Raw genomic sequence first — 22,659 nt, 5'->3', positions numbered from 1 at the left:
GCGTTCTGTGTATTGGCAGAAAGTTACTACTCAGTGATGGGGGCGTGGTTATACACCAGTTGACTAGGAGGCTCGTGTCACCTAGTCCTGTAGCGATAATCTGCTGATAAAACACTGATTTTACTGAAACAGCAAAACACAGCCTTGTAAGTGACACATTGCTGAAATCAGGATCTCTCGGCTCTTACTTAATGGTGCTCTTAGATTACATAGAAAAACCCTCCTAACAGATTCTCTTTAAGTCCTTCTTCAGTTTTGATCTGAAAAGCCTGTTGCATTTTACCAATTAGTTGGAGTCTTAGCACCTAAATTAAAACTTTGCACATATCATAAGTGTAGTTACATTTTAAAATGGAGGGCCATACAGTAAATTTACCTAACCAGCAACCATCCCAAGTCAAATGAGGCTCCATTGTTGACCCTCTAAAGCCAGGTTTGACGTTGCTTGTTGGCTCAGTGGTTAGCACTTTTGCTTTGCAGTGCTTGGGTCCTGAGTTCAAATCCCACCAAGGACAACATCTAGAGTTTGTATGTTCTCCCAGTGTTTGCAGGCGTTTCCTCTGGGTACTCTGGTTTCCTCCTATACTCCAAATACATACTGATAGGGAATCTACAACCCCTGGCAAAAATGATGGAATCACCGGCCTTGGAGGATGTTCATTCAGTTGTTTAATTTTGTAGAAAAAAAGCAGATCACAGACATGGCACAAAACTAAAGTCATTTCAAATGGCAACTTTCTGGCTTTAAAGGTACCGTTACACTAAACCACTTACCAACGATCACGACCAGCAATACGACCTGGCCGTGATCGTTGGTAAGTCGTTGTGTGGTCGCTGGGGAGCTGTCACACAGACAGCTCTCTCCAGCGACCAACGATCAGGGGAACGACTTCGGCATCGTTGAAACTGTCTTCAACGATGGCGAAGTCCCCCTGCAGCACCCGGGTAACCAGGGTAAACATCGGGTTACTAAGCGCAGGGCCGCGCTTCGTAACCCGATATTTACCCTGGTTACCATTGTAAAAGTAAAAAAAAAAAAAAACACTACATACTCACATTCTGATGTCAGTCACGTCCCCCGGCATCCACAGGGTTACGCGCTGCTGCTCAGAGCTTCCTGCACTGAATGTGTCAGCGCCGGCAGTAAAGCAGAGCACAGCGGCCCTGCGCTTAGTAACCCGATACTTACCCTGGTTACAAGTGAACACATCACTGGATCGGCGTCACACACGCCGATCCAGCGATGGACCGCGGGTGATCAGCGACGAAATAAAGTTCTGGACTTCTAGCTCCGACCAACGATATCACAGCGGGATCCAGATCGCTGCTGCGTGTCAAACACAACGAGATCGCTATCCAGGACGCTGCAACGTCACGGATCGTCGTCGTTCTCGCTGCAAAGTCGCTTAGTGTGAAGGTACCAAGAAACACTAAAAGAAATCCAGAACAAAAAATGTGGTAGCCAGTAAGGCTGTGTGCACACTGTATATTTCTCCCTTCAATTAGCTTTGACGTTTGTTCCTTGCTTCCTGATTAAATCTGGTCCCACCTTTTCACCATTTGCAGCTTTCCTTATTACAGAAGGAGGTACTGCTGATGCTGCGTTTCTGAAATACTAATTCTCGTTACAGAGAATCGATAAGATCATCAAGTCATAACGTCTAAATTGTCATATCTAAGCACCTGACTTCCATCCTGGTCACAGTCTACTTGTCATTGTTGTCCTCTATAAGGAGGTGGATGGAGCTTGTACCATGTAATTAATACTAATTTTGCTTACATTATCAAATTGCTGTATAATTCTGTGTATTTTTACAGGGGTAGTCTGGTGAAAAGAATGTATCACCTATCCACAAGATAGATAACTTATTGTTCGTCAGGGGTCCGACTGCAGGGACCCGCATTGATCGAGAATGGAATGGAGCAGTAATGCGTCTGCCCAAATAATGTCCATGCCCCAAATTATTATTAATTCTGTGCCACGAGTTCCATTCATGCTCTATGAGACTGCGGATAGGTGATAGCTTGTTTCACCCGACAACCCCTTTCAGCATGTTTCTTAGTATCCCATATGGTTAGACCTTAATGTTAGATAATGTTATATTATTAGTGGGGTTTGTTTTCCCTAATTGAAATTTTTGTTTCTTTATTTTCCAGTTAAATGCATTAAAGAACAGACTGAGAAAGGTGTCCACAACTACAGGAGACGGGGTGGCACGAGCTTTCTTAAAAGCCCAAGCCTCTTTGTTTGGCAGCTACAGAAGTGCACTCAAAATTGAACCGGTAAGTGAAATATATATATTTTTTTTATGTTACAGTCATTCCAACAATAGATTTATAAGGAGATCTTATTGGTGAAGTCTGCCATTTTGGACCACCGTTGATTTCCAGAATAGACGGTTGTTTAGAAGCCTTAGGGCTCATGCTCATTTGCCAGAAAAACGGACAAGTACAATCCGATAAAAAATTGGATTGCACTCGGGCCAATGTTATTCAATGGGTGACATCTCATCTGCGATTCTTTTCTCAGCTGAAATCAGACTGAGAAAAAAATCGCAGCATGCTGCGATTTGCTGCGTATCTCGCACGAAACTCACCAATGCAAGTCAATGGGAGCGAGAAAAAAATCGCATGGCATACGGACCATCCGTATGCCGTCCGTTTTTTACAGATACCGTACTATTCTGTGGCATAGAACACTGTAAATGGTCCTGTAAATGATTGTAGAAAAATAGTTGCAGAGAAAAAAAAAGCATTGCATACGGATGTCAAACAGATGCTATGTGAGAAAAATCGCATTGTATTCACGTGACACTCGTCCGTTTTTTTCGGTCTGGATTACAGACCTTTTTTTTCTCGCAAATGGGTAGTGGTCAGGCATGAGGACTCCTACTCCATTCTAACAGTGATAAAAGTGTCCTATCAGGGATAACAGTGCCCTTTTCTGCCAATTGGTGGGGTCTCAGCAGACGGACCCCAACAGGTCAATAAGTTATCACCTATCGTGTGGATAGGTGAAAACTTACAGTGAAGGAAATAATTATTTGATCCCTTGCTGATTTTGTACGTTTGCCCACTGACAAAGACATGAACAGTCTATAATTTTAGGGGTAGGTTAATTTTAACTTTGAGAGATAGAATATCAAAAATAAAATCCAGGAAATCACATTGTATAAATGATATAAATATATTTGCATTTTGCAGTGAGAAATAAGTATTATGTGTAATAATGAGAAATGACACAGGGAGAGTGTATTGAACACGTTTACTGAAATTTATTTAATACTTTGTACAAAATCCTTTGTTGGCGATGAAGCTTCAAGACACCTCCTGTATGGAGAAACTAGTCGCAGGCATTGCTCAGGTGTGATTTTATCCCATTCTTGCACATAAATACTCTTCACATCCTGAAGGTCCCATGGGCTCTTCTATGAACTCTCAGCTTTAGTTCCTTCCATACATTTTCTATCGGATTCCGGTCTGGTAATTGGCCTGGCCATTCTAGCAGCTTTATTTTCTTTTTCTAAAACCAAGTGATAGTTTTCCTTGATTTGGGATCATTGTCTTGCTGAAATGTTTATCCTCTTTCATCTTCATCATCCAGGAACATGGCAGCCAGAATGTCTCAATACATTTGTCCATTAATGCTTCCTTCAATCATATGAAGTTTGCCAGTGGCGTATGTTAAAAAAACAGCCCCACACCATGATGTTCCTACCTCCAAACTTCACTATTGATGTGTTGTTTTTATAGTGATATGCAGTGCCTTTTGATTTCCAAACGTGGTGTGTATTATGGCATCCAAAGAGTTCAATTTTGGTCTCATCTGACATAACTATATTCTTCCAGTGTTTCTCAGGCTTATCTTAATGTTCTTGAGCAAACGTTAAACGTGCTGGGGCGCACAGGATGAAGACTTTTCTCCCTGGGTTGCCGGTTTAGGGCTCCGGTTTTTGGCTATCTGCATGATCGGCGAGCGTGTTGAGCTACTTTTTGGCCTACAATCCTTAATACAGTCATATACAGTACAGACCAAAAGTTTGGACACACCTTCTCATTTAAAGATTTTTCTGTATTTTCATGACTATGAAAATTGTAAATTCACACTGAAGGCATCAAAACTATGAATTAACACATGTGGAATTATATACTTAACAAAATAGTGTGAAACAACTGAAATTATGTCTTATATTCTAGGTTCTTCAAAGTAGCCACCTTTTGCTTTGATGACTGCTTTGCACACTCTTGGCATTCTCTTGATGAGCTTCAAGAGGTAGTCATCGGGAATGGTCTTCCAACAATCTTGAAGGAGTTCCCAGAGATGCTTAGCACTTGTTGGCCCTTTTGCCTTCACTCTGCGGTCCAGCTCACTCCAAACCATCTCGATTGGGTTCAGGTCTGGTGACTGTGGAGGCCAGGTCATCTGGCGTAGCGCCCCATCACTCTGCTTCTTGGTCAAATAGCCCTTACACAGCCTGGAGGTGTGTTTGGGGTCATTGTCCTGTTCAAAAATAAATGATTGTCCAACTAAACGCAAACCGGATGGAATAGCATGCCGCTGCAAGATGCTGTGATAGCCATGCTGGTTCAGTATGCCTTCAATCTTGAATAAATCCCCAACATTGTCACCAGCAAAGCACCCCCACACCATCATACCTCCTCCTCCATGCGTCACGGTGGTAACCAGGCATGTAGAGTCCATCCGTTCACCTTTTCTGGGTCGCACAAAGACACGGTGGTTGGAACCAAAGATCTCAAATTTGGACTCATCAGACCAAAGCTCAGATTCCCACTGGCCTAATGTCCAATACTTGTGTTCTTTAGCCCAAACAAGTCTCTTCTGCTTGTTGCCTGTCCTTAGCAGTGGTTTCCTAGCAGCTATTTTACCATGAAGGCCTGCTGCACAAAGTCTCCTCTTAGCAGTTGTTGTAGAGATGTGTCTGCTGCTAGAACTCTGTGTGGCATTGACCTGGTCTCTAATCTGAGCTGCTGTTAACCTGCGATTTCTGAGGCTGGTGACTCGGATAAACTTATCCTCAGAAGCAGAGGTGACTCTGGGTCTTCCTTTCCTGGGGCGGTCCTCATGTGAGCCAGTTTCTTTGTAGTGCTTGATGGGTTTTGCCACTGCACTTGGGGACACTTTCAAAGTTTTCCCAATTTTTCAGACTGACTGACCTTCATTTCTTAAAGTAATGATGGCCACTCATTTTTCTTTACTTAGCTGCCTTTTTTCTTGCTATAATACAAATTCTAATAGTCTATTCAGTAGGACTATCAGCTGTGTATCCACCAGACTTCTGCACAACACAACTGATGGTCCCAACCCCATTTATAAGGCAAGAAATCCCACTTATTAAACCTGACAGGGCACACCTGTGAAGTGAAAACCATTCCCGGTGACTACCTCTTGAAGCTCATCAAGAGAATGCCAAGAGTGTGCAAAGCAGTCATCAAAGCAAAAAGGTGGCTACTTTGAGGAACCTAGAATATAAGACATAATTTCAGTTGTTTCACACTTTCTTGTTAAGTATATAATTCCACATGTGTTAATTCATAGTTTTGATGCCTTCAGTGTGAATGTACAATTTTCATAGTCATGAAAATACAGAAAAATCATTAAATGAGAAGGTGTGTCCAAACTTTTGGTCTGTACTGTATATGAGATTTCTGTAATCCTTATTACACTAACTGAATGTCAGCAACCTCTACATCCTCCAAACTGAACTCCATAAAATCCAAGCAGGGGCGCACTGGATGAAGACTTTTCTCCGTGACATGCCGGTTTAGTTGTCAATCATTTTTGCCCAGTAGTAACAAAAGTGAGCTTTATTTTTTTTTTGTATCGCTCCTACGTTGTCTCACTGCTCACCAGCTATATTTCCATGTGCACTTGTTGTATCAGTCCCCACTGTGTGGAGGTGTAAAAAGAGCCACAGTCAGGGAGAGAACATATTGATGTCTTTTGTCAGAGCAAATACATCCAACTCCCGTCTTGTTCCTGGGTCTCTAATCAACGAGCAGAATGCTGAGTAACATCGATTTGGGTCTGCGTTAAAGCAGTAAAGAAAACCATTACCAGCAGAGCGCAGGAGATGCTGCTATACAGCAGGGCCACACATCATTAGTACGACTGCAGCTAAAGTGTACTGGACAAGCAGCTAGAAAGAAAGGGAATGTGTTACAGAAGCAGATCAGAAGAAGTACATGACGAAAATCACAAAAACTGTCTGCAAATACAAAGCTGAGGTCGTATGGGTCCTAGTAAATACATTGCGATAGATGGCAATCATCCAGTGAAATGACCTTCTAATGTACATCGCAAGTACTGAGAAACCATCTACAAGCGACACTGTAAGGCTATGTGCACACGTAGGAAAAGAGGTGCAGAATTTTCTGCAAAAAATCCGCATCTCCTGGCAGAATCCGCAGCCGTGGATTTGCCGCTTTTTTATGTGGATTTTGTGCGGTTTTTATGCAGAATTGATGTGGATTTTCTGCGGATTTTCTGCGGTTTTTGCCACTGCGGATTTTTATCATGGAGGGGTGCAGAAACTCTGCAGATCCGCACAAAAGAAGTGAAATGCACTTCTTTGAAATCCGCAGCAATTCCACACTGATTTTTCTGCACCATGTGCACAGCTTTTTTTTTAAACCCATTGAATAACATTGTACTGTACATCACTGTGCGGATCTGCAGCGTTTCTGCGTGGGAAAATACGGTGCGGATCCGCAGCAAATCCGCATTGTGTGCACATAGCCTAAGCGAGCATGCACCTGCCAGTGCTAAATAAAGGATGTGTGATGTGCCAAAACTGCTAAAAAATTGGTAATTTTCATGAGTGTCATGTAGGAGGTCCTCTGCGCTTTGCAGTTCAGCGTCCACAAGCCAACTTCATTAGATACTGGGGAGTAAGGGGCATACATTTAGATACAGTGCACAATTTTGGTCTCTGGTGTATAAGAAGGTCATAGCTGAAGTAGAGCTTGTGCAGAGAAGAGCGACCAAGGTTATTAAAGAATGGGTGAACTGCAATATCAAGATGACAAACAAAGGCATAAGAGCAACCTTAATAGAAAATACAGAGAGCTAGATCTTTCTAATGATTTTTTTTTTCACTTAGCCCTGTGACGGGGTCAAGGGGGGCATCATCCTCTACGTCTAGAGTAGAAAAGGATTAATCCTAATTACAGGCGCAGATTCTTTACTGTAAAAGCAGTGAGACTATGGATTCTCTACTGTAATAGCAGTGAGACTATGGATTCTTTAATGTACGAGCAGTGAGACTATGGATTCTTTTATATAAGAGCAGTGAGACTAATGGATTCTTTACTTTAAGAGCAGTGAGACTATGGATTCTCTATGGTAAGATCTGTGATACTATGGATTATTTAATGTTAGAGCTGTGAGACTACTGATTCTTTTATATAAGAGCAGTGAGACTGGATTCTTTTATATAAGAGCAGTGAGACTAATGGATTTTTTACTGTAAGAGTAGTGAGACTATGGATTCTCTACTGTAATAGCAGTGAGACTATGCATTCTTTAATGTAAGAGCAGTGAGACTATGGATTATTTTATATAAAAGCAGTAAGACTATGAATTATTTACTGTAAGAGCAGTGAGACTATGGATTCTCTACCGTAAGATCTGTGATACTATGGATTCTTTTATATAAGAGCATTGAGACTATGGATTCTTTTATGTAAGAGCAGTGAGACTAATGGATTCTTTACTTTAAGAGCAGTGAGACTGGATTCTCTACTGTAAGAGCTGTGATATTATGGATTATTTCATGTTAGAGCTGTGAGACTATGGATTCTTTTATATAAGAGCTGTGAGACTATGGATTCTTTTATATGAGAGGAGTGAGACTATGGATTCTTTTATGTAAGAGCAGTGAGATTATGGAACTCTATGCCACATGGTTGATTTCCTACTAAAATTCAAGAAAGACCTGGGTGCCTTTTTTGAAAAATATGTTACAGGTTATGGGCGCTAGATTCTGAGATGAAACATTGATCCAATTAACTAGTCTGATTATCATATGTTTATAATTTTTTCCTCTAACATATAACTATTAAAATCTGCCCCATGAGGTTTTTTTGCCTTCCTCTGGATCAACATGTTAGACCATAGGTTGAAGTCAATTGACCAAGTCTACCTTCAACCTTAAAAGCGAAGATATTCCAATTTTGTTCTCACGAACAGCTTTTCTGGCACACTGTTCTCTAATCTTGCACGCTCTCCTCATTTTGGATTGTGCTATATCTCAAGTTATTTTTTTTTTTATTTTAGAGCTCGTACTATCCCAACAGTTAAAGACACCATTGAAGGACGTCTTAGTTTTGATTTTATTCCTGCTGATCCCTCAATACCGAAACTAAACTTTATTTGACAATATGTATGAATTTCCACCTGGAATTTTATTCATATAAGCCTTCTTCCCGTCTCAGCAGACTATACCCTGTTCTGCCACCTGGATATTGCTCTAGAGGTTGAGGCTCAGCGGCAGGGCAGTGAAAAAAGTTGCAGGGTCCCTGCTTTCAGGGAGTCTTTCATGTCACACAGACTGTTTTCTAAATCTTCTGGGTAACAGAGTCTCCTGTCTGCACTGGAGTGTCGATCTCATTCCAGGAGAGGTAGTAAGTATGAGCTAAACTAGAACAGCTGCAAGAAGAGAAGAGCCAGAAGAAACGCGCATCGATGAGAAACCTTCATCACTCCAGGTGCCACACTGCATCTTTCTCCTTTTCTTGCTATGTCCTGTGTCAGTAACAAACTTATTCTGTGGTTAGTCTTGTAACAGGCATGAGATCATTAATCCTCAAGCTAATAGAATATACATATAGGCGCTTTGATGCTGATTAAATCAATACTTTGATTGCAGAAATCAGTTTTGCCGCTCTTGAGAAATGCAGCTTTGAAATGTTACACAAATGAGCTGCAAGTGCTTCAGGTTTGGACATGCACTTGCAGCTGTCCTGTTCTCTCTATTCTCCTACCGCCTGCTTCCTGTATCAGACTGACAGATCACTCTTGTGACATGCCACCCCTGACCTGCTGATCAGACACAGCAGGCAAGCAATAAGGAGAGAAATGGGAGGGAGCTGCAAGTGCAATGTCCCACTCCGAAGCACTTGCAGTTCATTTGTGTATGATTTCAATGTTGGATTTCTCAGTAACGGCAAAACAGATTTCTGCAATCAAGGTATTGATTTAATCAGCATGAAATCACCTATGCATACATGCCATTAGCGTCAGATGTAAAATCTCCCTTTAAACTTAGCTTACCACTCATAGACAGTAGATCAATGTCAGATCTGACATGAGAACCCTTGACCCGTTGTTGCCGGATCTCATGCCCGTTACAAGACTAACCACCCGATAAGATTGTTGCTATTGTTACTGACTCAGCGAACAAGGGTCAGAAAATACCCTGATAAAGAAACCAGTCTCTACCTCTGGAGCATTTATATTCCTAGAAACAGTTGGTTGGCATCTGCAAGATGTGATTCCAGAACAGCTGCCAAAATGTATTTAGTGTGCAGCTGGTGGGCACAACATGAAGGCAAAGCCTCCAGGCATAGACACGTGCCAAAAGGTTGAAATTCTGCATTGGCTTTGGAACCCAACGTAAAGGTGAAGGTTTCCTTGCCCTCTACGCCTGTTCAGCTTACTATACATATACATTCCAGCTAATTCATAGGATGGCATGGAGAAGAACACATTTGGGTAGGTATTCCCCAGGCTATAGAGGCTTTGTTTTTTATGGTCACCAATGGTGCCTTGCATGACTTATTTTATCTGATGTGGTGTCCAGCTCGAAAGATCGATATTCCTACTTACTATATGAGGCAGAATTCCTGCCTGATTTATTGGAGCAGCAGATTTATTTGTTGGACCCCCACGAGTGCAAATCATGCAACACACTGGGGTAATAAAACTGTCTAATTTTTAGATGGTCTTAAAATGTCCCCAACAGATCATGCATCGTTAGGCACTTCTTTGTTACAACTATTAGGTATCTGACTTTAAGCCAGTAATTTCCGCCAAACATTTTCCAACAAGTTTTTTTTCACACTTTTGCGGTGTAGGCCATACCCCTTTCCCAAAAAGCGATTAATTAATTAGTCATAAGGGGAAGAAATAGAGTGGACGGCTAAGTACCCACATTGGGTATTCGATGCGGCTTTGATGGTGCAGAATTTTTGCACCAATTAGGTTACTTCTGTTTTTTTATTGTATTTTTAGTGTGTGTTCCTTACATGCGGTTTTTATTTTTTATTGTATTTTTGAATGTGTTTTCCTTACATGCATTTTTTATTTTTTTTTATTGTATGTTTGAGTGTTTTCCTTACATGCGGTTTTTATTGTATTTTTGAGTGTTTTCCTTACATGCGTTTTTATTTTTTTATTGTATTTCTGAGTGTGTTTTCCTTACATGCGTTTTTTTAAATTGCATTTTTGAGTGTTTTTCTTACATGCGTTTTTAATTTTTTTATTCAAATTGTCTCTTCAGAGAGGATGAGGACTAGAACTCTAGTGCCACCTATTGGAAGTAGCAATCCTAACAGTCAATGTCGACCCTTTAACGATCCTTGTCACATGACTTAGGGTACTGTCACACAGTACCATTTTGATCGCTACGACGGCACGATCCGTGACGTCGCAGCGATCGTATGAATATCGCTCCAGCGTCGTAGACTGCGGTCACACGTTGCAATCACGGCGCTGGAGCGATGCCGAAGTCCCCGGTAACCAGGGTAAACATCGGGTAACTAAGCGCAGGGCCGCGCTTAGTAACCCGATGTTTACCGTGGTTACCAGCGTAAACGTAAAAAAAACAAACAGTACATACTTACATTCCGGTGTCTGTCCCCGGCGTTCTGCTTCTCTCCACTGTGTAAGCGCCATAGCCGGCAAGCACAGCGGTGACGTCAGACGTCACCGCTGTGCTCGCTTTCCGGCTGGCAGACGCTCACACAGTGGAGAGAAGCTGAGACGCTGGAGGACAGACACCGGAATGTAAGTATGTACTGTTTGTTTTTTTACGTTTACGCTGGTAACCACGGTAAACATCGGGTTACTAAGCGCGGCCCTGCGCTTAGTTACCCGATGTTTACCCTGGTTACAAGCGAACACATCGCTGGATCGCTGTCACACACAACGATCCAGCGATGTCAGCGGGTGATCAAGCGACGAAAGAAAGTTCCACACGATCTGCTACGACGTACGATTCTCAGCAGGATCCCTGATCGCTGCTGCGTGTCAGACACTGCGATATCGTAACGATATCGCTAGAACGTCACGAATCGTACCGTCGTAGCGATCAAAATGGTACTGTGTGACAGTACCCTTAGGATATTAGCCAAACCAGAATCTCAATTTGCAGACACTGTGTTTCGGGGTACTGCCCCTCGTCAGTGCAAAGTGGAGATCTGGTTTGGCTGATTGAGAGGCGTCTGAGAGTGACATGATAAGCATGCCGAGATGAGGAGACTTGAAGCCGCAATGCTCCTCTGGGAAATATGCAAATTATCTCTTCAGAGAGGAAGAGGACTAGAACTCTAGTGCCACCTGTTGGAAGTAGCAATCCTAACAGTCAATGTCAACCCTTTAACGAGCCTTGTCACGTGACTTTTTTTATAGGAATTTTTTGTGTTTTCCTTACATGCGTTTTTCTTTTTTTATTGTATTTTTGAGTGTGTTTTCTTTCATACGGTTTTTATTTTTTTAATTGTATTTTTGAGTATGTTTTCCTTACATTCGGTTTTTATTTTTTTATTGTATTTTTGAGTGTGTTTTCCTTACATGCTTTTTTTATTTTTTATTGTATTTTTTAGTGTGTTTTCCTTACATGCTTTTTTTATTTTTTATTGTATTTTTTAGTGTGTTTTCCTTACATGCATTTTCTATTTTTGATTGTATTTTTGAGTGTTTTCCTTACATGCGTTTTTATTTTTTATTGTATTTTTAGTGTTTTCCTTACACACGTTTTTAATTTTTTTATTGTTTTCCTTGCATGCGTTTTTATTGCGTTTTTATTTTTTATTGTATTTTTGAGTGTGTTTTCCTTACATGCATTGTGTTTTCCCAACATGCGGTTTTATTTTTTTATTGTATTTTTGAGTGTGTTTTCCTTACATGCATTGTGTTTTCCCAACATGCGTTTTAATTTTTTTATTGTATTTTTGAGTGTGTTTTCCTTACATGCGGTTTTTAATGTATTTTTTGAGTGTTTTCCTTACATGCGTTTTTATTTTTTTATTGTGTTTTGGGGTATTTTCCTTACATGCGTTTATATTTTTTTATTGTATTTTTTAGTGTTTTCCTTACATGCGTTTTTTATTTTTTTATTGTATTTTTGAGTGTGTTTTCCTCACATGCATTTTCTATTTTTTATTGTATTTTTTAGTGTTTTCCTTACATGGGTCTTTTATTTTTTATTGTATTTTTGAGTGTGTTTTCCTTACATGCATTTTCTATTTTTTTATTGTATTTTTGAGTGTTTTCCCTACATGCGTTTTTATTTTTTTATTGTATTTTTTAGTGTTTTCCTTACATGCGTTTTTTATTGGATTTTTGAGTGTTTCCCTTACATGCATTTTCTATTTTTTATTGTATTTTTAAGTGTGTTTTCCTTACATGCTTTTTTTTAAATTTTTTATTGTATTTTTGAGTGTGTTTTCCTTACATGCTTTTTTAAAAAATTTTATTGTATTTTTGAGTGTGTTTTCCTTATATGTATTTATCACCTTTTTCAGAACTTTTTTTTTATCTCTTTTAGGCATATCATGTTATATACTATATTTTAGAGGCTTTCTGATTTAGCTTGTATGGATAACCCTTTATTGATAAAGTCAGGTGCATTTTACATGTACATTTTCTTTTTTATCTGCAGATTTTCTCCATCTCATTCAAGTTTATGGGGAAAAAAATAGAGGGAGTGTTTTTTAGTTTGAAACTGTAGTATTAAGCAGAAATGCTTGTATATGTTGGTTGATATGTGCTCACCAGATATAATGGTACAAGCTCCAGGAACACGCGTGTAGTCGGCATACATTTTCTAATACACCTTTGGCACATTGGGGTTTTTCTCCATTTTTATAACAGGTGATCTTATGTGACGTACACGTGGATATACGGGTTCTCTCTCACCCCATATTAGAGTCTGCTGTATATAAGTTATTTCTTATAGAGCAGTGATGTCGCTGCAGGCTGCTTTTTTTTTTTTTTTTTTTTTAGCAGAACTGCGTTTTTGCATTTGCAGAGCCAGAAAACTTATTTTTTCACTTGGACCTACACTTACCAGTGCGGTTTAATATGGCAGTAATATTTTAATAATTAGTTGTTGGCTGAGTTGTGATGGCTATACTTGTCCCCAGGTCTTGTACTGTAATTTTGGTGAAAATTTTGCAACTTACCGTATATACTCGAGTATAAGCTGAGACCCCTAATTTTGCCACAAAAAAACTGGATAAACTTAATGACTCGAGTATAAGCCTAGGGTGGGAAATGCAGCAGCTACCGGTAAATGTCAAAAATAAAAATAGATACCAATAAAAGTAAAATTAATTGATACATCAGTAGGTTAAGTGTTTTTGAATATTCGTATTGAATCAGGAGCCCCATATAATGCTCCATACAGTTCATGATAGGCCACATAAGATGCTCCATATTAAAATAAGCCCCATATAATGCTGCATAAATGTTGATTATGACCCTATAAGATGCTCCATACAGACATTTACCCAATATAATGCTGCACAAATGCTGATTATGGCCCCATAAGATGCTCCATAGACACATTTGCCCCATATAGTGCTGCACAAATGTTGATTATGGCCCCCATAAGATGCTCCATAGACACATTTGCCCCGTATAATGCTCCACAAATGCTGATTATAGCCCCATAAGATGCTCCATAGAAATATTTGCCCCGTATAATGCTCCACAAATGCTGATTATGGCCCCATAAGATGCTCCATAGACACATTTGCCCCATATAGTGCTGCACAAATGTTGATTATGGCCCCATAAGATGCTCCATAGAGATATTTGCCCCATATAATGCTGCACAAATGTTGATTATGGCCCCATAAGATGCTCCATAGAGATATTTGCCCCATATGCTGTTGCTGCAATTAAAAAAAAAAAAATCACATACTCACCTCTCGTCGCTCAGGCCCCCAGCACTTGCTATAGTCACCTTCCCCGTTCCACCGCTGGGCGCCGCTGTGTCTTCCGCGTCCTCTGCACTGACTATTCAGGCAGAGGGCGGCGCGCACACTAATCGTGTCATCGCGCTCTCTGACATGAGCGTCACTGCAGAGGACGCAGAAGATGGAGCCCGGCGGTGGGACAGGTGAATATCGCGCAATGCCCCCATTATACTCATCTGCTCCTGGCGCGGTGCCTGCACGTCCCAGGTTCTCCGGGCGCCGGCAACTGCTTCCTGTATTGAGCGGTCACTTGGTACCGCTCATTACAGTAATGAATATGCGGCTCCACCCCTATGGGAGTGGAGTCGGGTCCGAGTTCGCAGATTTAGATCTTGGCTTCAGGAAAATGGCCGCCGCGATCTCAATCTGCGCACAAGCGGCCTCCCGCGGCCATTTTCCTGAAGCCCCGGGAAGCAGAGCACTCCATCTGCGTACGCGCGGCCTCAGGAAGATGGCCGCCACCACCGATAACAACATGATTCACCTGGCTCTGCTGCTTACCGGGCTGCTGCATCACCTCACCGGTGAAAGGGACCCCGCTCACGCCATACCGCTCACTGAGCCTCCTCATCCCCCACCTCTGCCGGTAACCACTGCTGCAACCCTCCCATGGACACCAGGCCGTGGCGTCGCCCACCTAAGCAGGAAGGGACCCTGCTCAGGTGCACGCCGTACCGCATCACCCCACCTCTGCCGACACCATGCCTCCTGTGACCCTGCTCTGCCACCGCCAGCCCTCAGGTAAGATACTGTAAATTCGGACAATAAGACGGACCCCTATCTTATAAAAAAATATTTTTTTCTGCAATTTTCACCCCAAATTTGGGGTGCATCTTATGGTCCGAAAAATACGGTATATTTTTTCCACAAACATTTTGTTTTAGCCCCAGATTTTACATTTTCACATGGTGAAATTGGGAAAAATGGCACCAAAATTTGTCCCACAATTTCTGCTGAAGTTGACAATGCCACATATGTGGCTGTACAGTACTGCTTAGTCATACATAGAGACTTGGGAGGGACGGAGAGCTATTGCCTTCTGGAGGGCAGATTATCTTAGAATAGTTTGCAGACTCCATATACAGAGCCCGTAAGTGCTAGAACAGCAGAATCCCCCCTAAAGTGACCCCATTTTGGAAAATATATCCATTTGATAATTTTTCTACAGATGTAGTGCCGATTTTGACTCCATGGGTGTTTTCCAGAAACAAGCAGCACTGGATGTTGTTGAGTGAAAATTGCAGATCTGCCGTTGTAGTGCCCAGTACATTATGCCCAGCTCGTGCTTCTGGAGACACGTACTTATAAATTAAGTGGGCTCTCATTGTTTCAGAAATATCCAAGTGTGAGCACTAAATATGGTTTATGCACACTCAGAAGGGAGAGGGGCATTTGGAATTGTAGCTCCAGTAAAATTAGTGTTTTATTGACAGGAGATTATCACTGCAGGACTAGATCTCTCATGAAGCCCAGTCCAGCTAATCTAACCCCGCCCCCAGCACTGATTGGCAGCTTGCTGACTATGTGCAGTGTGCACAGGAAGCTGCCAGTCAATGGTGGTGGCGGGGATATACACAGCTCAGCATTCGGACTGCATTCTAGTTTACATGCAACCTTGCTTGACCTCACCAGAGTTGTACTATAATCTTTATTTTTTATTACTAGGCGTACCACCTCCATAAGAGCCTAATAGGAGCAAAGTGGTATAATTGTCTGCCGGACTCCTCTTCATGAATGTCCCATAGGGATTGGTATTATCAGCATAGATAGGAATGAAGAATAGAGCTTTTCATCGGCCGACACATTTCTCAAGAGAGCAAATAAATATATATATTTCTGCTCAGAATGTTGGTGTTCTGCTTTATTTCAGAGCTTAAAAATACTACACCTTTCAAAAGCAATATTGTACCTTCATCAGGTATTTTTCACTCTTAAAATGTCTCGTATTTTTAAGTACTGAAATAAAGACGAGCATTGACATTCTGAGCGTCCATATATATTTAACTCGTAGTTGGGCAAGAATGTTGCAAATTTTTTTTATTATTCCAGAACTATAGATGGGGCTTCACTTTGGAGAATGTGAGGTCAAACACGGACGCCAAGCCATCCAAAATTATGAAAGAAATGTACTTTCGTAACTGACTGGAGAACACTTCTTGTGGTGGTGCATGGCTTGTCCAGGCTTGGGGTTCAAGTCTATAGACCTTTAACTCATCAAAACTTATAATGATGAAAAATAACCACAAAAAAAAGCATAAACGTAAATACAATTTTATTAATTGCAATACATATAAACAGAAGACAAAAAATATAAAAATACCCCTTAAAACCTGAAAGAAAAGCAGTGTGGTCAACGGTAAAACACATTATGTCAATGAAATATAATAAATAACAAAACATAAAACAGGAAGGGGGGAAGGTGATGAATATATAAACAGCCACAGATATGATCAGTGGACCAAAGACATAGTTGTTTTTAAAAAATATATACATATCCAAGATACAAATCTTAATTCATTAAAGGACCACACAAAAAATAACCAAATATTAGGTTACTTTCAGTATTTCGTGAGTATGTTACATCAGTATTTGTAGCCAAAACCAGGAGCGGAACAATCGGAGAAAATGTATAACAGAAACACGTCACCTCTTCTGTATTTATCACCCACTCCTGGATTTGGCTTACAAATACTGAGGTAAAATACTGACCAAATACTGAATGCGTGAATGTGGCCTAAAATAGATATACAGGTCCTTCTCAAAAAATTAGCATATAGTGTTAAATTTCATTATTTACCATAATGTAATGATTACAATTAAACTTTCATATATTATAGATTCATTATTCACCAACTGAAATTTGTCAGGTCTTTTATTGTTTTAATACTGATGATTTTGGCATACAACTCCTGATAACCCAAAAAACCTGTCTCAATAAATTAGCATATCAAGAAAAGGTTCTCTAAATGACCTATTACCCTAATCTTCTGAATCAACTAATTAACTCTAAACACATGCAAAAGATACCTGAGGCTTTTAAAAACTCCCTGCCTGGTTCATTACTCAAAACCCCCATCATGGGTAAGGGTACCATCACACAGTGCCATTTTGATCGCTACGACGGTACGATTCGTGACGTTCTAGCGATATCCATACGATATCGCAGTGTCTGACACGCAGCAGCGATCAGGGACCCTGCTGAGAATCGTACGTCGTAGCAGATCGTATGGAACTTTCTTTCGTCGCTTGATCACCCGCTGACATCGCTGGATCGTTGTGTGTGACAGCGATCCAGCGATGTGTTCGCTTGTAACCAGGGTAAACATCGGGTAACTAAGCGCAGGGCCGCGCTTAGTAACCCGATGTTTACCCTGGTTACCAGCGTAAACGTAAAAAAAACAAACAGTACATACTCACATTCCGGTGTCTGTCCTCCGGCGTCTCAGCTTCTCTGCACTGTGAACGCCGGCAAGCCGGAAAGCGAGCACAGCGGTGACGCGGTGACGTCACCGCTGTGCTTTCCGGCTATGGCGCTTACACAGTGGAGAGAAGCAGAACGCCGGGGGACAGACACCGGAATGTAAGTATGTACTGTTTTTTTTTTTTTACGTTTACGCTGGTAACCAGGGTAAACATCGGGTTACTAAGCGCGGCCCTGCGCTTAGTAACCCGATGTTTACCCTGGTTACCCGGGGACTTCGGCATCGCTCCAGCGCCGTGATTGCAACGTGTGACCGCAGTCTACGACGCTGGAGCGATAATCATACGATGCTACGACGTCACGAATCGTGCCGTCGTAGCGATGTAAATGGTACTGTGTGACGGTACCCTAAGACTAGCGACCTGACAGATGTCAAGGCCATCATTGACACCCTCAAGCAAGAGGGTAAGACCCAGAAAGAAATTTCTCAACAAATAGGCTGTTCCCAGAGTGCTGTATCAAGGCACCTCAATGGTAAGTCTGTTGGAAGGAAACAATGTGGCAGAAAACGCTGTACAACGAGAAGAGGTGACCGGACCCTGAGGAAGATTGTGGAGAAGGACCGATTCCAGACCTTGGGGAACCTGAGGAAGCAGTGGACTGAGTCTGGTGTGGAAAGGCGTGTGCAGGAAATGGGCTACAGGTGCCGCATTCCCCAGGTAAAGCCACTTTTGAACCATAAACAGCGGCAGAAGCGCCTGACCTGGGCTACAGAGAAGCAGCACTGGACTGTTGCTAAGTGGTCCCAAGTACTTTTTTCTGATGAAAGCAAATTTTGCATGTCATTCGGAAATCAAGGTGCCAGAGTCTGGAGGAAGACTGGGGAGAAGGAAATGCCAAAATGCCTGAAGTCCAGTGTCAAGTACCCACAGTCAGTGATGGTGTGGGGTGCCATGTCAGCTGCTGGTCCACTGTGTTTCATCAAGGGCAGGGTCAATGCAGCTAGCTATCAGGAGATTTTGGAGCACTTCATGCTTCCATCGGCTGAAATGCTTTATGGAGATGAAGATTTCATTTTTCAGCACGACCTGGCACCTGCTCACAGTGCCAAAACCACTGGTAAATGGTTTACTGACCATTGTATTACTGTGCTCAATTGGCCTGCCAACTCTCCTGACCTGAACCCCATAGAGAATCTGTGGGATATTGTGAAGAGAAAGTTGAGAGACGCAAGACCCAACACTCTGGATGAGCTTAAGGCCGCTATTGAAGCATCCTGGGCCTCCATAACATCTCAGCAGTGTCACAGGCTGATTGCCTCCATGCCACGCCGCATTGAAGCAGTCATTTCTGCCAAAGGATTCCCGACCAAGTATTGAGTGCATAACTGAACATTATTATTTGATGGTTTTTTTGTTTGTTATTAAAAAACACTTTTATTTGATTGGACGGGTGAAATATGCTAATTTATTGAGACAGGTTTTTTGGGTTATCAGGAGTTGTAGGCCAAAATCATCAGTATTAAAACAATAAAAGACCTGACAAATTTCAGTTGGTGGATAATGAATCTATAATATATGAAAGTTTAATTGTAATCATTACATTATGGTAAATAATGAAATTTAACACTATATGCTAATTTTTTGAGAAGGACCTGTAAATACCAATGCATAATAACCAGGAACCCCTCAAGTATATTAAAGTACAGTATTTCCATGCTTCCCTTACCCTCCAAAGGACGCCAAAGTAAATGCACCAGTATAAAAGTCAACACTGCCCAGTACCCCGACTCATGTTTTGTATGAGCTTTGTCAGGGGGTTCAAATCTTTCATAATACTCTATGTGACTGCAGACTTGTGTATCCTCACAGTGCACTGTGTGTATGCTGTCAGGATTCTCTGGATCCAGGAGCGGACGTTACTGCAAGTATGCAACACAGTGGCTCGGTGGTTAGCATAGGAGCCGTTCGCAGTGCTGGGGTGCTGTGTTCAAATCACACCAGGAAAAAAATCTGCAAGGAGTTTGTATGTTCTCCCCTTGTTTGCGTGGGTTTCCTCGAGTTTCCTACCTCATTACAAAGACATACTGATAGGGACTCTAGATTATGAGCCCCATTGGGGACAGTGATCATGAGGTCTGTAAATCTCTGTGGCATTAATAGTTATTAAGGTTAAATGAAGACTTTAAGTCCATCTAGTTCAACCCATAGCCTAACCCTAACATGCCCTAACATGTTGATCCAGAGGAAGGCAAAAAAAAACCATGTGGCAAAGAGTAAGCTCCACCATGGGGAAAAAAATTACTTCCCGACTCCACATACGGCAATCAGACTAGTTCCCTGCATCAACGCCCTATCAAGGAATCTAGTGTATATACCCTGTAACATTATACTTTTCCAGAAAGGTATCCAGGCCCCTCTTAAATTTAAAAAAACACCATTGGAGGAAAACCTCCACTAAACTCAAAAAAAACACCAGAACACAGGCATGCTTACCTGTTCAAGGCCTCCAACAATTGCACTACCCAGGGTGCACCAGGCCCAAGTAAAGATAGCAAACAACACAGGTGCAAATAATACCGATGCAGCCAACCTACAATCAGGAATTGGCTGCTTGGAGCACCCATGCAAAAAATAGTCTGTATGTGGCATGTTCACACAGGACTGCAAAGTATATGGTGAAAAGCCTATTAATGACGCCATAAATATAGCGGGCTAACCATGATGCATCCTGTGTGAACAGAGGCCACAGTGTACAGAGCCATCTAGGGCCCAGGCGCACCCTGGAAAAATGTACAGTGCACCAAAAACATAACAATGTATGCAAGGTATTGGTTGATATTATGGCCACAATATTGAAGCTGCCAACCCACGTCAAGGGTCCTTGTATCTTGGCAGTCCTAATCTAAAAAAACACCATTGGAGGAAAACCTCCACTAAACTCAAAAAAAACACCAGAACACAGGCATGCTTACCTGTTCAAGGCCTCCAACAATTGCACTACCCAGGGTGCACCAGGCCCAAGTAAAGATAGCAAACAACACAGGTGCAAATAATACCGATGCAGCCAACCTACAATCAGGAATTGGCTGCTTGGAGCACCCATGCAAAAAAATAGTCTGTATGTGGCATGTTCAGACATGTTCAGACTATGTTCAGACTATTTTTTTGCATGGGTGCTCCAAGCAGCCAATTCCTGATTGTAGGTTGGCTGCATCGGTATTATTTGCACCTGTGTTGTTTGCTATCTTTACTTGGGCCTGGTGCACCCTGGGTAGTGCAATTGTTGGAGGCCTTGAACAGGTAAGCATGCCTGTGTTCTGGTGTTTCCTCTTAAATTTAAGTAATGAATCACTCATTACAACATCATACGGCAGAGAGTTCCATAGTCTCACTGCTCTTACAGTAAAGAATCCACGTCTGTTATTATGCTTAAACCTTCTTTCCTCCAGACGTAGAGGATGCCCCCTTGTCCCTGTCTCAGGTCTATGATTAAAAAGATCATCAGAAAGGTCTTTGTACTGTCCCCTCATATATTTATACATTAACATAAGATCACCCCTTAGCCTTCGTTTTTCCAAACTAAATAGCCCCAAGTGTAATAACCTATCTTGGTATTGCAGACCCCCCAGTCCTCTAATAACCTTGTTCGCTCTTCTCTGCACCCGCTCTAGTTCAGCTATGTCTTTCTTATACACCGGAGACCAGAACTGTACACAGTATTCTAAGTGTGGTCGCACTAGTGACTTGTATAGAGTTAAAATTATATTCTACTCATGAGCATCTATGCCTCTTTTAATGCATCCCATTATTTTATTTGCCTTTGTAGCAGCTGCCTGACACTGGCCACTGAATATGAGTTTGTCATCCACCCATACACCTAGGTCTTTTTCATTGACAGTTTTGCCCAGAGTTTTAGAATTAAGCACATAGTTATACATCTTATTACTTCTACCCAAGTGCATGACCTTACATTTATCCCCATTAAAGCTCATTTGCCATTTATCAGCCCAAGCTTCTAGTTTACATAAATCATCCTGTAATATAAAATTGTCCTCCCCTGTATTGATTACCCTGCAGAGTTTAGTGTCATCTGCAAATATTGAAATTCTACTCTGAATGCCCCCTACAAGGTCATTAATAAATATGTTAAAAAGAAGAGGGCCCAATACTGACCCCTGTGGTACCCCACTGCTAACCGCGACCCAGTCCGAGTGTGCTCCATTAATAACCACCCTTTGTTTCCTATCCCTGAGCCAGCTCTCAACCCACTTACACATATTTTCCCCTATCCCCATTATTCTCATTTTATGTAACAACCTTTTGTGTGGCACCGTATCAAAAGCTTTTGAAAAGTCCATATACACTACATCCACTGGGCTCCCTTGGTCCAGTCCGGAACTTACCTCTTCATAGAAGCTGATCAAATTAGTCTGACATGAACGGTCCTTAGTAAACCCACACAGCTGATCTTTAGGATTAGGCTGTTTGTTATTTTATAGAAGTATATTTAACATCTTTTTTATATACATTTTTACATATAAATGTATATATTCATATTTTATATAAATTAATTTTTAAGCACTTAAATAAAGAACAACAATGTATTTTCAAGCTTCCATGGGATTATGTCATAAGAAAATTACCTATTGTGTAAATCAGTTTTGTGCGAGAAATGTATATATTTTTTTTTTAATTTAAAGAGGTTTTTTTTTTTCTTTTTAATGTGTATATATATCAGAAGTAAAATGAGTAATTTGCAATTTTCTCACTGGCCACTGGGGCTTTTAAGACTCGTACTTCCTGCTGTTTCAGAAAACTTGCATGTACATTAGTAGAAATAGTCTGACAAAGTCCCTATACAGTTATATGAAAAAGTTTGGGCACCCCTATTAATCTTAAGCTTAATGTTTTATAAAAATTGTTTTTTTTTGCAACAGCTATTTCAGTTTCATATATCTAATAACTGTTGGACATGGTAATGTTTCTGCCTTGAAATGAGGTTTATTGTACTAA

The 22,659-nt window shown here is 41.3% G+C and overlaps 1 protein-coding gene across 8 annotated transcripts in view; it reads left to right on the top strand.

Annotated features, from left to right (window-relative positions):
- The window catches only part of DENND1A (DENN domain containing 1A), an 851,690-nt gene that overhangs the window by 545,819 nt on the left and 283,212 nt on the right, over window positions 1-22,659 (top strand). For all 8 annotated transcript variants that reach the window (XM_077283539.1, XM_077283536.1, XM_077283537.1 and 5 more), the window contains one exon: window positions 2,158-2,283. In XM_077283539.1, coding sequence (XP_077139654.1) covers window positions 2,158-2,283 — 126 coding nt within the window. The remainder of the gene's footprint in view (window positions 1-2,157; window positions 2,284-22,659) is intronic.

Source organism: Ranitomeya variabilis, chromosome 2, assembly GCF_051348905.1.
Source record: "Ranitomeya variabilis isolate aRanVar5 chromosome 2, aRanVar5.hap1, whole genome shotgun sequence".
Taxonomy (NCBI): Eukaryota; Metazoa; Chordata; class Amphibia; order Anura; family Dendrobatidae; genus Ranitomeya; species Ranitomeya variabilis.
The sequence above is the reverse complement of the archived record's forward strand: the minus strand, read 5'-3'. Positions and strand labels throughout refer to the sequence as shown.